Genomic DNA, 16474 nt, shown 5'->3' on the forward strand with positions numbered 1-16474 from the left:
GGCTAGGACTTCCGAAGGACTTAGTAGGCTGTGTGAGAAGGACAGTGAGTTCAAGTGGCCCATACCTGCTCCTGAGGGGCTCAGTGGCATTCCTTTCTGGGAGCCCATCTCCTCCGAGAAGAGACTCAGCTCGATAACGTCTAAGGTCTCTTTAAGCTCTAATACCCGCCACAGCAAGGCCAACCAGGGGTGGGTTCTGACAGCCCACCTGGGGTCACCCACCCACCCGCCCGGCACACTCACCTCTCCTACTACCTCTATGATGTCGCCCACTTTCAGCTCAAGCTCATCGTCGTTCTGGGGCAGGTAGCTGAATGCCACCTGGCAGCGGCGCCGCCGTCGCTCGCCTGAACGGGAAAAGCAAAATATTTAGATCCAGCTCTTGTCTCAAAATTAGATTTTACAGAGAGGCTTCCTAGGCATGCAGGCAATTAAGCTGACTTGTCTCAAATATGCTCTCTGGGACATGGCTAGAGGCCCGGCAGCCCCGGTCTCAGAGAGAGGCAATAGAAAGCAGAGCAATGCTTCTTGGTCTTTTAAAAGCTGCTGGGTCAAAAGGCATGGAGATGAGAAACCAATCTGCTGGTGCAGAAGGCGACACCCCCAGCCCCGAAGCGCTGGCGCACAGTGTTGCCTTAAACGCTTTTCCATGGATGGGGCTTAGTATTTGCTGCCGTTGATTTTTAATGAAAACTGATGTGACGTGGCATAGTAAAAAGAATGGTCTGCTTCTAATGCTAGCAAGGCAGAGGGCATTTTTCCCAAATGTGCAAAGGAAAAGATAAAGTATCCTGGCCTTTTTCTTACTCATCATCACCCTTTCAATGTGGTGGAACTCAGGCCTGATAAGCAAAGGCTGATTAGATTTCAGCCTGCTCTTGGTGCCATTTCAAATGCCCCACAGGGGTTCAACAAATCGACTTCTGTCCTCTTCCCTCTGTCCCAGGGGACCCATTAGCAGGAGGCCTGGCTGCTTACACAGAGCCAAATCAAGATAAAAGCCAGGACCACACTTCACTTGACTGGAGGACACTCAAGGTTACAGCATCTCACTCACCCAGAGTGGCCCAACGGGGAGGCCCTGGCTCAGAGCTGGGTCAAGTACAAATGCAAGTGTCTACACCACAGACATGCACTGTGGGTAGAAAGAACATGCATGTGGTATGTGTGATGGGAGTGGGGTGGGGAGACAGACAGACAGACAGCAGTGGAGGCCCAAGCCAGGGAGAGGTGGACAGAAGAGAAGGACCGGGACCAGCACTGCTCAGAAGTTTGTTGCTCAAGGCTGACCACCTCACAGCGTTCCCTCCTGCTACCACACGGCCTAGAAAACCAAAGGGATCAATGACTTCAAGCAAACACATTTAGAAATGCTGACAATATTTTTGGATACTGCCTACAGTGATTCCTTTCCTTTTCCAGTCTTTTCCCTAAGAAAGCAAATCCCTGCAGGAGTGATCACAGGCCACATGAAGGCCCCCTCGCAGCATGACATCATACAAAGGGGAAGGTCTTTGCCACATCTCATGTGCTCACTGGTCAACATCTTCCAAAAGCCAGTGGCCTAGTTCTCTCTGTTCCATTTTTCTCTGCCCGAACCTCCCTAAGGAAGAACAGAGTCGAACGAAGGAGGGGGGGCAGGAGTTCAGAATCAATACCTTGTCTAATCACATCTCTGGCGACTATACACATACAGTCCACCCCTTCACGCAAAACCCCCAGCCCCCTGGTCCTGACAAGAACAAACACAGAGCTCCCCGGCCAACTGCCAGGCGCTGGCAGCACCATCAGCAGGTGGCATAGGGTCATACATGGAGGGCCTGGCTCTCCCACGTGGCATGGCTTCTCCCCGTGGGGAGTCAGGAAAAGTGGGTCTCCAGTGCAAGGAACTCTACCGCAATTCCATGGCGTCCAAAGCAACGGAAGGCAACTCCAACACTCAGTGTTGTGAGGGGTCCAGATTCCTCATCCTAGCTGAGAAGGTCTTGATGACGAGGCGGTCTTGGTACCCATCTCCTACTCCCTGGACTCTCTTACCCCCATATACACCTCTGAAGATAAAGTTCTACTATAAATCTTTAAGACCTTTACTCGCTAAATGTTATATCAAAAGCAAACTCTTCAGATACAAGTCTGAACACAGAACAAGTAAACATGACAGATGTCTACAACCTAACCTTTATAAGCACAGAAGTCATCAGCCCTCACCAAAGTGACTTGAAAATTACATCTGAAGACCCAGTGTTAGCTGAAATCCTAAAACACAGTTATATGTAAGTTCCTATAGTCACAAAACCCTCTGTAAGAAGTAGCATCTAACCCAGTACTATGCAAATGCTGAAAGAGACAGTGATGTATTCTTTGACAACAGACTAACACTGCAGACTCAGGACGGACCTAGAACAGAATAATCAGATTTCTCTTGAACCATATCTATGCATCAGACTTCTATAAAGCCCTGTCTGGTGTCAGGAAGAATGACACATTTCGTAGTTTCTGTCTGCCAGGCTAATCAATATTTCTTAAAAGCCTCTACGAAGTTTATTTAATTGGTGACATAAAGTCCTATAAAACACATTGCCAACATACAGGCCCAAGAAAAATGAGCCACAGCGAGGTATCCAGAGGGTGCTGATGGTAAAGGCCACCTGACCTTACCCCAAGCAACAACGGTCATTCCCTCTGACGCTGGGGTACCCAGCAATGTTTTCTAAAGCACTTCTGGTATCCAGTACCATAGCCCATCCTGCCAACCGTAGGACTTAGAAAGAAAAAGAGGGGTGCTTGGGAGGCTCAGTTGGTTAAGCATCTGACTTTGGCTCAGGTCATGATCTCGTGGTTTGTGGGTTTGAGCCCCGCATCGGGTTCTGTGCTGACAGCTCAGAGCCTGGAGCCTGCTTCAGATTCTGTGTTTCCCTCTCTCTGCCCCTCCCTCGCTCATGCTCTGTCTCTCAAAAATAAATTAAAAAAAGAAAGAAAGAAAGAAGCCAGAATGAGCAACTGCTTTGCAAATCAGAAAACTGGGGCTCAGTGACTTACCCACAGACACCAAGCTAGTGAGTGGTAATATTTCCTTGGCCTGAGTTCACAGCTCGCCTCCAATGCCTGGATGAACCAATTCTGTTCACATCTTGTCCCAGATTCTCTGCGATTCTGTACTTAACTTCTCCCCGCAGCGCTCTATAACACAGCCTTAGGTTTGCACCCAAATACCAAGACTGCTGCTTTTCCAGGTCTCAACTTCTGCACATCACTGTTAGCCTGTTCTACCCAACCTGAAGCCCAGCTGGTGGGTGTCTGGCGTTAGGAGACACCCAGTTGTTGCCTTTCAGTTGCCTCTGTCCATCCAAAATTTAAGGGAGTTTAAGGATGTCATTTGCCATCTCTTCCTCTCCTGGTATTTCACTGATGTTTACTGTCAGTCTTGACCTTCCTTGAGGAGGTACGTAGACAACAATGTCATCTCCTTTCAATAGCGGGTATAAACTGGAGAAAAACAAGTACGACTAGGCCCGAGGCTGTGGTTTAGGATTCCTTAGTTTGAGCTGTTCACACCCAGGGTCCCATTCACGTGAACTCAAGTTTTAACACATCACAGTGGGCTTTTTTTTCTATGGAATACACCGGGTCTTGAGGGAAATTTACATGTATTTGCTGATCATGGGCAACAAGACAAATCTGTATTAGAACAACTAGAAGGAGGAGAGAACATAGGTTTTTCCTCCTTCATGTCAGGGCCGCCGCCACCATCCTTTGTCACTGGGTACATTTTCTAGGCAGGACCACTTAACTCCTTACACATAATTGCGGGAAGGAACGAACACAAGTTTTACAGACATACATGCAAATGTATATGTGCACAAGGCTTACCAACAAATGTATAGATAAGGCAGACTTCACAGGGCATACTTGATAGGTCTCTTCTTTATTGTCATTCTGCACGATGGCCACAAAGTACACATGCATTCTACAGGCACATGGACGGCAAGGCAGGCACACTCAGTCTCCCTCACTCGGCCCCATTCGTTCGTGACCTTACATTCATGGCCAGCTTTGTTTAACAAAATGATAACAGCTAGCACCCATTGAGCACTTACTGTGTGCCGCACACTGCTAGGTACTGTTTATGTACCACCCCACTTAATCCTCACAATGAACCCCCTTTTTACATACAAGGAGGAACACAGAGATTGTTTTACCAGAGGTCTTACACCTTGCAAGTGGATGCAACTCTAGACATACTACCTCCCACGTCTGACTGTTCTTAAGGATTCTCATTTACGGGTCATGAGACTGCAGAATGGACTAGCTGGGCCAACATGGGACATGGTTAAAATGTGAAACCAGGAAGTGAAAACCCACAAATCAGGAGCACTTCCTTACAGCTGTGGATTCTGAGGACACAGGATTTAATGACATAAAACTGGTTAGAAGGGGAGGAAATGAAGTACACTCACACTCTCTAAACATGACGTGGCAGAAACTAAAAAGGGTGCCATGACCCATCCTTAGAAACAGCACACTCATCTATATTTTAGAGCCTTCCAGGGTCTTACGACATGTGAAAACTTTACTAGGCCGATTCATTCAATGACCACAAAAATCTAACAACAAATAATGTCATGGTTGAAAAACTTCTTTGGAGCAACTAAAAACTTTCAACACCCACACAGCCTACTTTTCTACATCTCATATCCCCTTTGACAGAACACCAGTACAACTACAAGGGTCTAAATCATTGGAGATTTTCAAGGAACCCACTAAATGAACCAGATGGGTCCTCACCGCGTGCTTAGGGAACGTGGCACTATCCTGAGATCATACTGCAAGAGAGAAAACGTTCATAAAAGTCAAAGAGAAAATTAGAAGAAGCCCCTGATTTTGTTTCCAGGGTTGGTTACTTCTGGCATTTTCTCCAGATGTGGCCTGGGGCCCACCTACCTAGGTCAGAAGGTTGAAATGCAGGTCAGATCTGTGGAACTGTACCCTCTGGGGGGGTTGGGGTCAGGGACCTGCATTGAAACCTGACTCACCATGTGACACTACCCACCAAAATCTAAACCTCAACAACAAATCTAACTACGGGTGACAGCGGGTGACAGCAGGTGACAAGAAGAAAACACCTCGTGGGAACAGGTGATCTCCCTTTAGAGGACTCTAACCATTGAGTCTCAATCTCGACTGCATATTGAAACCACCTGGGGAGCTTTCGCAGTCTAAATAGCAGTCCTTGAGGAGCTAGGTCTCCATAGAATAATGGCTTTTCCCAGGGCTGGGGCACAGCAAATTCAAAGAATGGAATATCTACTAACGCTAACATCAGTGAAGTGCTCAAACACTTGAGGGGTAATTTCAAAAGGACACAGAGATCAGCCTGATGGGACTTCCAATGGCCAAATGTGGGACAGTTACAGCAGATAATGAGGGCTGTAAATGATTCATTCATTTCCAAAATCATTCATGAGCCCAGACTAGTAAATTCAATAGGTAGCTAGGTTGATAGCTACCTAGCTAGGTGAATGGATAAGATTTGATAGAAAGGTACGTGGCAAGAAGGTAAAGTTCTCCTTTAGAAAAAGAATGTCAGCTGATAAATACAGAAAGGATAGAAACAGACAATCACCATCTTATAACCACGATAACAACCACTGACTCTGGCCGGCATCAATGGTTACTTTTTTTTTTTTTTTTTTTTAATTTATTTCTAAGAGAGAGAGAGAGAGCATGAGCAGGGGAGGGTCAGAGAGAGAGGGAGTCACAGACTGAAACAGGCTCCAGGCTCTGAGCTGGCAGTCAGCACAGAGCCCGACGCGGGGCTCGAACCCACGAACCGCGAGATCATGACCTAAGCGAAAGTCGGACGCTCAACCGACTAAGCCACCCAGGCGCCCCTGGCATCAATGGTTACTAAAACTGCTGGGTGAAAGAAAGCTTGCGGGGGGGTTAGAATACAGAAAGAGTCTCAGAGTATCTCCCCACAGATTATTTATTAATTACAGACGGAAAATGGTCTTCTTCGAATGGAGAAACTGGACAGACAGGGTCTTAAAGTTCACATCGCCAATAATGGGACTCCTTCTGTGGCATGCAGAGAAGGACTTAACATCACCTACAGAATGCTTCCACCCCAAACATTTAACCTAAATCTGACCATGAGAAAACAGTCATGCAAATCCAAACTGATGCACGGCCTACAGAAACTGACCTGATTTTTTAAAAGTCTTTTTTAAGGGACACCTGGGGGGGCTCAGTTGATGGAGTGTCTGACTCCTGATTTCTGGTCAGGTCATGATCTCAAGTTTTGTGAGTTTGAGCCCCACATCGGGCCTTGTGCTGACAGGGTGGAACCTGCTTGGGATTCTCTCTTCCTCCCTCCCCCTCCCAACTCATTCTCCTTCTCTCTCTCTCTCTCTCTCTCTCTCAAAATAAATAAACTTTAACAAATTTTTTTAATAAAAATATTTTTAAGTCACTATCACATATAGTTTTAAAAAAAGGCTAGGGAACTGTTTTAGATTTAGAAACAGTAAAGAGATACAACAATTAAATATAACGCAATCCTTAACTGCATTCGGGTTTTTTAAAAAGATTATAAAGGACGTTATTAGGAGAATTGGGGAAATCTGAATATGGACCACTACTAGATAATAGCATTATATTAATGTTAGATTTCCGGAGCGTGTTCGTTCATTCTCTTGTTGCTACACAGGAGAATGGCCTTATGCCACAGTATTCAGGGATGAAGTGCCCTGATATCTGTAACTTCCTTTCAACTTGTTTAAGGAGAAAAGAAGTGTATCTGTATGTGTGTATACCTACACATATACATATACAGAGAGAAACAAATGTAGCAAATTGTTAACATGGGTGTTCACTGTAATACTGTTGCAACTTTTCTGTACATTTGAAATTTTTCTAAGTAAAAATTTTAGGGGGGAAAAGAAAAGACACAGATGCCCAGGCCCCACCCCTTGTCAATGGTCTGGGATGCAGCCTGGCCATCTGTATTTTAAGAGCTCCTCAGGTGAGTCTAACAAACAGGATCAAGAGACATCCAGACGGATCGGTTGTACAAAAAGAAATGGGATTTTCTAGGACCATGCCATACAGGTTCTATGTTCGGCTTCTTTTCCCAAAAGGGAGAAAAATCAATCTCATCTGGCAATATTAGCCTAATGCATAACCCAGGTGAATGCTGCCATGCTGTGATTTTTATTTCACAGAACTTTGGAAAAGTTGCAGAGAACAGCCTCTAGCTCTGGAAGTGTGCTCCTGGGAGAATGGAGGAAGGAAAAGATGGCACCCTCTGCTATGATTCATTAGCCACCAGTGCTGGGGGTGCAGCAACTCCCCAACTTAGTGAGCAGATTCCAGATTCTGGAAGAGGCTGTTCTTGAGTCAGAAACCTCAATGTATGCAATGGGCCAGGTTTCCTATTTCAAGACAGAAAGACAATACAAAGTAAACAAAATACATGTGGAGAATCATCCCTTTTCCTTGAAACATCCAGTGGATTTGGGGCGCGAGAAATGAGAGACAGTTAAATGACTCATCTTGCTGGACCCGGCATCACACCCTTTGCTGGGAACATTCCCACCCCTCATCCTGTTTCAATGTAACGTAACTCAGAGGAAGAGGAGGACACGTCAGAGGTTGATGGCAGGCCAGAAAAACGAGGAACCAGTGGGTCTTTCTTACCAAACCCTCCGGCTGTGGCTAGCCGGTGACAGCAGAAATGTATGGTATTTAATTAACCAGCGCTATTTGGTCCCTGGAGATGAGCCTCCTTGATGCTCTTAGGGCTGCGTATAATCAACATCTTTGCATGGTAGAGAACAGTAAACCCACCGGCCTGCTACTTGAAAGGGAAGGTTCATCTGAAAAGAGGTTATAGGTATGCCAGTGATCATGTGCTCCCAAATCCCACCAGAATACAGGAGAAAAATGTAGATTCAGTAGGGAACCATTTATTATGGCCTCCAAGCCATGAGGGATGGGAAGGGAGGCAAGTAAAGTCAAAAGTCACATAAGGAAAATCAACGGAGTCTTGTTGGAGATGAAGGAGACAAACACTGATTAGGTGTCCACTCTGTGCCAAGAACCATGCTACGCAGGTCACATGCCTTCCCTTAGGTTCTTGCACCTAGGGAAGCCTAGGGATGCTGTGTCCCATCATTCTGAATGGGCACAGAAAGGCTGGACAACTTGTAGAAGGCACATGAGTTAAATAAGTTGTGGTCTTCAGCTTTCTTCTTCCACCAACCCAAGATAATATCAGGAAGGCAGATTAGGTGTGCGTTTCTGGGGGACTCTGTATGATGAGTTAAGTATGAGGACTTGGCCAGAGGAGGTGTCTGGACAGAGAAATAACAACAAGCTGTGGTGAGGACAGTGATGTAGGGAGAAGTGGTTGGTGTCGGGGGTGCGCAGGATGGCTTGGGGGAGGGAGCCTAGAAGCAGGCAAACAGCCCGACAGAAGACAATGAAAGACAGAGAAAGTCTCAAAAACATGATGGAGGGAATCAAATACACAGGGAAGAAGAGGCATATACATAGTATCATCATCAGTTGATACGTTTCTGCTGCCCCCTTTGGGGGCCAATAACCCTCTTTCACCTATCTGTCTTTGATCCCAGCACCTAGCTCAGTGCCTGTTAGAGCAGACATTCAATCCATTCTTGATGGATCGATGGGTTAATGAGCTAATGAGTACCTATTCCACATTCTGTCTGTGAGTCACTCTTTTGTGAACAACAATTTTGTAGACAGTCAGGGGAGTGCTGGAGAAGGACAGAAAGGGTGGAGGGAAACAGTTCAAGCCTCAGCCTGGTGTTAAACTGGGCACCCACCATCATGTGCTTCAAAGTCAATGCCAAAATGGCTAAGAGGGTAAATTTTACTTTATGTGTATTTCACCACAGTTTTTCAAAAAGCCAAAGCCACCTTGAATTGTTGCTGCTATAGGGATAGAAAGATGGTGGCCCATCATCTTGCCGCGGGGTCAAAAGGGCCTCATTCTCCACTAACACTGTAGTCTGAAGCATCTGTGATATTAAACAATGCCTGACAGACTCGTATTTATGGTTCCCTGCCAGTTATCCCTACAAGAGAGCAGAGCAGGGATTTACCAGCGCAAGAAGTTATGTATGTTTGATTTTAAACGTGGTCCCGTTAAAAGACAGAAAATACTTAAGTATGGAGGGATGTACGTATAAGAAGGTTGAGGGCGGCACCGTATCTAACAGTAAATGCATATGTGCATAAAGATCTGCACAGGAAACACCCTGAGCGTCTACTGCGAGGGAATGGCCACGTGGTATATCAGGGCCATGGGAATGTGAGCAGCCTTTTATTTTTTTAAAAAAATTTTATTTATTTGTTTATTTGTTTGTTTATTTTTTAATTTATTTCTGAGACAGAGAAAGAGAGACAGAATGAGCAGGGAAGGGTCAGAGAGAGAAGGAGACACAGAATCTGAAGCAGGCTCCAGGCTCTGAGCTAGCTGTCAGCACAGAGCCCAACGCGGGGCTCAAACCCACGAACTGTGAGATCATGACCTGAGCCAAAGTTGGATGCTTAAGTGACTGAACCACCCAGGCGCCCTGTGAGCAGCCTTTTAAATCAAGCAAGCGGTTCTATGCGTACTGCCATGTAAAAGGTGTCCATAATACATTACATTAAAAGAGCAAATCGCATAATATGTGAAATATACTCCCGATATTGTAAACACATACACACTCCATTCTTCCCTCCATAACCTCCACCCTAGACTCTAAAATTTACACCTATCACCCAGAACCTAGTCGCAGCGTATGCACTCAAGAAATGTTTATTAATGTATAAATGGATTCATTCAACATTCAATTAATATGTGCAGGCCTAATACAATTTAATGAGTGAAATAAAGGGTGTGTATGTGTAAGAACATGCTTGTGCAAGGACAGAAGAGGGTATGGAGGGCTTTTCCCCCAAATTAACAGTAGTATTTCTGGAAAGGGGGATTAGGAGAATATAAAGGGAGACTCGCATAAATGTTTCTGCACATCAATTTGTTTTTACAGAGCATGTAATAAATACGCCGTGATCATTTTTAAAAATCATCACAGTCACCTATTAAAATAATTATCATGCTTTATAAAATTTAATTCTTCTGATTATGCTTTGATGACATTAATAGTAAAGTTAGTTCCTAATCTCCAAGTAAATAAATAAATAGCCTCTGAATCAGGCAGAAAGGTGGTTGCAACAGGCTGACTGTCAAGGGGGTTCTGAACTGGTTGTGGCTGGTCCATGAAGACAGTGGGAAGTGTGAGCCCAGAGAAACCGCTCCACACCTGTAGCCCAGACTAGATACTAGCCTGATCAGAGCCCCCGCCATATCCTGTCAGTTACGGATCCAAGGTCGTTTTCCCTGGCCTGACTGCACAGACGATACAGCGCAGACTGCCATCTCCCTCCTAGAGGCAGGGGCCGGGAGTGGGGGAAGCAGGGGGAGCCGGGGCGGGGTGGGAGGTGCTGTATCCATCTTCTGAGTTTGCTCGCGCTCACTCCCTCACAGGAACACACGCGCACACACAGCCACGGAGGCCCACTGTCTGGCTCCCGACCAACCGCTGCTCGTCTCCAGCACTGCCCTCATCCCACCTTATGTGAATTACCTCTGAGCAGCAAAGTCTGTTTGCCTCCACCCCTTCAGCTCTGACACCCCTCCGCTTGTTCATGCACCTTCTTCAACAAACGCAACTCATTTACCCACACCCACACGCTCCTCATAACAGTTAGGAGGAGGCCATTTCATCACAAATGCCCACTCTGTCACTTATGTAGAAATGGAGGGAGGGACACATAATCCCTGGTCTAGTCCTTCAATCCTACAAGCTTCAGAGTCTAATGCCCTGCCTTAAAGGAGCCACTGAAGACAGTCTTAAAGTCAGTCATTTAACATATGACTAAAAAATCAACTTTCTACTCCAAGTGTAATATAGAAGGGGCCACCCATTTAATAAGCTGAGTTTCTGCAAAGAGATGCTGCCTACGGATATTTTCAATGTTAATACCTGATATTCCCTTAGAAACCACGTTTATCATTTGGGTGCCAAGGGCATGAAGAACTTCTCCTGCCGTAATGTCCTCCCCTTGACCGTCTTATATAAAACGCATGTGAACTAGCCCACCAAAATGACGCATGAGCTCAGATGTTACAGCCCACGCACCCGGGGTCCACACCGTCTGCACTAAGGCACAGGTAGAGTGCCCTGGGCCTCACGACACGGGAGAGATGGATAACCTAGCAGACAACCAGCGCTACGACCACCTCATGCTCTTTGCTACTTAGTGGCCCTTCACCTCAGCTTTCTCGTGTCTCAAATTGGGACGATGGGGACAGACCTACTTCACAGAAGGGCTCCCTGCCACCTGATGCCCTCCCTTTTTCCCACTCATCTTATCATTCATTAATTTGTTAAAAGGCGTCTTTGCTAATGATTTATGCCAGTTCAACTAATTTTCTTTTGGCCAGCCTTCTCTCCCGGTCAGAGCAAGATAAAGTAATCCTACTGAAAAACACAGTCAGTGATGTGTCTAAGCATCCTTCGGGTCTTCCCCTTGCCCTAGGCCAGTCCCCGGGGGGTGGTTTTGGCCTTTCTGGATGCTCTCTTTAATCTAAAGGAACCAACCCACAGCAGACCACAGCAGGGAGACACTTCCCCAAGTGCCCCTGGCCTGACTTCCCCAGTCCAGGATGCCTCCTGTGGGGGGGAAGGGAGTCTGGACGTTCGGAGGAAAAGATCCAATACATAAAGCACACTGCTTTTCTCCACTTTAACAAGGCTGCTTTTGGCAAAATGCCCAAAAGAACTCAACATATTTATAGAGTTTTGTTTGATCCACTTTTAAATGCTCCATGCAGAGTCATTCAAGTGAAATGAGAATACAGATTTTCAAAGGAAAAAGTGAAGGAAGATTCTAAATATAAGTTATTTGTTGAGCATAAACAAGATTTCTCCCTTCTATCCAACACACTCCCTCTAACGCATCTATTTTTAAACACATTCTCAAACTTTGCCGCTGAGAAAGAGATCAGACCCCTAACTTTTACAGTGAAGGGGGGAGTGAGGGAGAGAACAAGTACAGGGAGGAGGAGTGCGCACGAGCATACATCTACCCAGGAACCGTGATAACGGTCTAGAAAATCTGAGAGACCCTCATCTGGGGACCATCTCTCTTGCCTATGCTTGGAGAATTCTCCAGGGAAAAAACCTACCACAAACCAATCTAGAGCTTCCCAGTCTTTAAAATCAGTCCTCAAAACAGCCATTGTCCTGGGAAATTTAGAAAATGACAGAAAATTCCACATTTCTCTCTTGAGGCAGAAGGGGAAAGTTCTTTATTGCAGCTAGTCAAAATGATTTTTTTTCTAATTTTGACTTTTTCCCCTTCTCATCTCCATCAGAATCAAGACGGGGGAAGCCTAGGTATTTATGAGTATTCTCAGTGCAAAGGGGGTTTGGATCCCCACAATTCCTTCTTCTGGATCTAAAAGCAGAGTTCGTAACCGGGGTTCGTGGAAGGTTAGTTCAGGGGTCTAAACGTGGATGGGAAGAAAATTACATCTTTAATTTTACTATCCTCTGGTTGAAATCTGGCCTTTCTTTTCACGATGCATACAGGCAACCAACCACACTGGTGTTGGCAGTACCCAGGGATTTTGACTTCCTACTACACGGAGAGATATTTTCATTTCACATCCTGGTCACTGCAGTTATCATGAAATATCATTTACACTCGTCCCTGCTTTAAAATTACGACGGCTTCCAGACCCACTGCTGGATCTTGCTACTTAACGCATCCATACAGAGTATGTATTATTTATGTCTGTGGTATCTTGATGACTGTATTTCAGCATAATTGGTTTCCTTTGCAACTGTGGATTTTGTTTTATTCATTTACAAACATTATTCTGAGAAGAGGTCATAGGCTTCACCAGACTGACAAGTAGATTTCACAGCAATTAAAAAAGAAGCCAAGAACTCCCATTTTCAAGATTATGGCTTGCACAGAAACCCAAAGGTGCAGGGGAGATTATGTATATAAAAGAAAGCAGTCGACATACCACTTGGACTCTGTTCGAATGTTTCACGGGCTTTGGAGCAGCACATCATGACCAAAGCCCACCGGGCTGCATCCCAGGTCCTGAGCCATGAGCAGCCGTGTGGCACAGCCTTCAGGAGGCTGCTTGCCAAGTGCCCTCTTATTACCCAGGTCAGTGGCTGGCTAGAGCCCCGCTCTGTCATCTGGAGCCTTGGCTCAGCTCAGCTCAACGGCCACACTCCCTTCCACGAGGGCCAGGGCAGCTCATTTGCAGGCTGACACCTGCCACCGCCTCAATGTCCCCACTCCAACTGAGCCCTGCATTTCTCTCCTTTTGCTAGCTAGTGGAGTTACAAGAGGTTCTACAAGGTCCCCCCGCCAGGGCTAAGGTGGTCACTTGGGCTTCCACGTACCCACATAGCCTCACCCACACCTTCCTTCCGGCTCTGGTCAGCTCTGCTGTCATTCTTCGCCTGCGAGTCCCTAGTGCCTGCTGGGCAGCCGGTGAACAAATGTTCTACAAAGGGAAGGAGGTTTGCGCCAATACTTGTAACTGCACAGGATCTGCCTGGAGGGGCTGCCTGACTCCTACTGCGGTCCCATCTTTGTGCTATCCCTCGAGGATAAAGGACTGAGATTGGAGGCATCCAACCAATTCTTCAAAAAAAATTTTTTTTTAATAAAAAAATAGCAATTCCACACTTAATAAGTTATACTTCAGATAACTTATGTGAAATGTACAAAGATAAATGCAAAATGTTCATTGCTATGTTATTCAGAATAGTGAAAAACCAGGATCATCCTAAATGTCCCTTAGTTAGGGGACTTGTTCGTCTACTCGTGGTGTATCTACACATGGATTATTAAAGAGTGGTGTAGGGGCTCCTGGGTGGCTCACTAGTTTAAGCGTCTGACTTTTTTAAAATGTTTATTTATTTTTGAGACAGAGAGAGAGAGAGAGAGAGAGAGAGCAGAGGAGGGGCAGAGAGAGAGGAAGAGGCAGAATCTGAAGCAGGCTCCAGGCTCTGAGCTGTCAGCACAGAGCCTGACGCGGGACTCAAACCCAAGAATCACAAGATCATGACTTGAGCCAAAGTCAGACACTTAAACGACTGAGCCACCCAGGCACCCCATGCATCCAGCTCTTGATCTCGGCTCAAGTTGTGATCTCACAGTTCATGGGTTCGAGCCCCACATCAGGCTCTGCACCAACAGCAAGGGGTCTGCTTGGGATTGCCTTCCTTTCTCTCTACCTTCTCCCACTTGCTCCCTTTCTCTCAAAAATAAATAAAAATAAACTTTTAAAAACCGAAAAAAAGAGTGGTGTAGCTCTAAATGAATTGGTACAGCAAGATTTCCAAGATTCTCTTCAACCTAACAATAACTAATTATGATACAACATAAACAGTATGATCCCATCGGTATTTTTTCTAAATGTCAACATGCCTGTATCACTGTGTGTTTGGATTAGGTCATACTATCTGAAATTGACATTTTATGGTTGAATATCTGCAATTTCTTATGGTTTGTCCAAATGTATGTGTGTGGAGATCTGAAGAGATAACCCCGAGCCAGGTCTCCTCCAGAGAGTGTGCATGGGGGCAGGGAGCAGGGGTTTATGTGACTATTTATTTGAGAGAGAGAAAGTGTGTGCACACAGACACGCGCGTGAGCATGGGAGGGGCAGGGTGAGAGGGAGAGAGAATCCCAAAGCAGGCACCACAGGGGCTCGATCTTAGGAACCGCGAGATCATGACCTGAGCCAAAATCAAGAGTCAGATGCTTAAACTCCTGAGCCACGAAGGCGCTCCATGTGACTCTTTATGCCGACTTTCCTTTATTAAGTTTTTATACTAACCATGTACGATTTCAATACGAAATCTAACTAAGAAAACTTAGGGTGAGTCTAAAAGAAAAGGCACAACTCAAATCTTCCAAAAAAAAAAAAAAAAAAAAAGAGCAGTGAGGTCTCAACAACAGAATAGCACAAAAGCTGCCTTCTGAGGGGGCAATTCTGTGGTCATCAGAACAACAAATCCCACCATGAGGGGCCTCCTCTAGGGGCTCCAAATGGTTTTGATGCCAAGGCCCCTCCAGAGGGGCGTCGTCTAGAAAAGGACAGGTTTCTCGGGGCACATGAGAGGCGCAGAGAAAGGGACCGGGCTACCTGTGAAAGGTTTCTGAGCAGACTTTTTTCAAGCAATTATGTCAGTAATGCGTATATTAGCTCTCTGTTCAAAGCAAATGAAGGTTTTTCTCGTTTATTTACACAAATCCTACATTCCTTTTAACTATGGGAGAATAGCAGAGGTACAATTAAAAAATGGTATCTCATACTCTGACTTTTCATTTTCCAAACTGCTGTGCACCTTTACTCTCCCCCTCAGAGGGAAGGAACTAAGTGTCATGAAAAGTATAAATTTAGTAATTGCAAATCTAGAAAATGCCAATCTAGAAATCTTGAAGCAAGAAAACGAATGTGGATTTGTTCGTGGACTAGAGAAAGCAAGAGCAGAAGGGAGAAGAGAGAAATAAATGTTCATGAATCTTTCCAACAACACTGATTTGTGTGTGTACTACTTGCTCCGGCACTTAAATATCTTTTCCCCAACGGTCTTCATTATAAAGCTTTCTACATCAAGTCTCCTCTTGCAAGATGAAACCTCCTGGAGGGCAGGAATTGGGTTTTTCTGCCCATTTACATCAGGGGTTGGCAAAGCTGTTCTGTAAAGGACCAGAAAATAAATACTTTAGGCTTTGCAAGCCATGAAGTCCCTGTGGTAACTATGTAACTCTGCTGTTGTAAAGTAAAAGCAGCCACAGATAACGCATAAACAAAAGGGTGTGGCCGTGTGCCAATAAAACTTTATTTACAAAAATAAGCAGTACCAGATCTGGCCCATAGGCTGTGGTTTGCCAGTGTCTGGTCTACAAGAAGTGATAAGGGTCTAAATCAGAGACCAGGGATGATTTTTTTTGTTTTAGGGAAGAACGAGAGACATTGCTAATGTGGAATCATCAGCTTAGAAGTGACGCCCTCCTGGAAACCATCTCTGACTGCCTTTGAGGAAGGTCAGGTGCCGGTTCGGCCACCACAACGGGATGGCACAGGACCCAACACATAACGCGCTCCTCACCCTGCCCATGCTGCCCAGGACTGTCCGATTCTCAAAGCCTAGGCTGCTAGGAGCAGCACCCGAGTTAGCTTCCTTGGGGATTACCAGAGGCTCTCCCGGAGCCTGATCCTGAGTAGTTCCTTAGTAATGACCTCAAAAACAAAGGGAAGAACAACAAATGGTGAAGTGGATGAAGGGGAGGGACAAGTTACAAATGGACTCTCCCGTGTTGACGGGAAGAACTGAGGGTTGGGACACCACCAGCTAAA

At 45.7% G+C, this 16474-nt stretch overlaps 1 protein-coding gene across 6 annotated transcripts in view; it reads right to left on the minus strand.

Moving 5' to 3' along the window:
* SH3KBP1 (SH3 domain containing kinase binding protein 1) overlaps positions 1–16474 on the minus strand; it is a 330852-nt gene that overhangs the window by 159985 nt on the left and 154393 nt on the right. For all 6 annotated transcript variants that reach the window (XM_039247392.1, XM_039247394.1, XM_039247390.1 and 3 more), the window contains exon 4: positions 244–347. In XM_039247392.1, coding sequence (XP_039103323.1) covers positions 244–347 — 104 coding nt within the window. The remainder of the gene's footprint in view (positions 1–243; positions 348–16474) is intronic.

This window comes from Hyaena hyaena, unplaced genomic scaffold, assembly GCF_003009895.1.
Source record: "Hyaena hyaena isolate Hyena2069 unplaced genomic scaffold, ASM300989v1 scaffold_295, whole genome shotgun sequence".
In the NCBI taxonomy this organism is placed as follows: domain Eukaryota; kingdom Metazoa; phylum Chordata; class Mammalia; order Carnivora; family Hyaenidae; genus Hyaena; species Hyaena hyaena.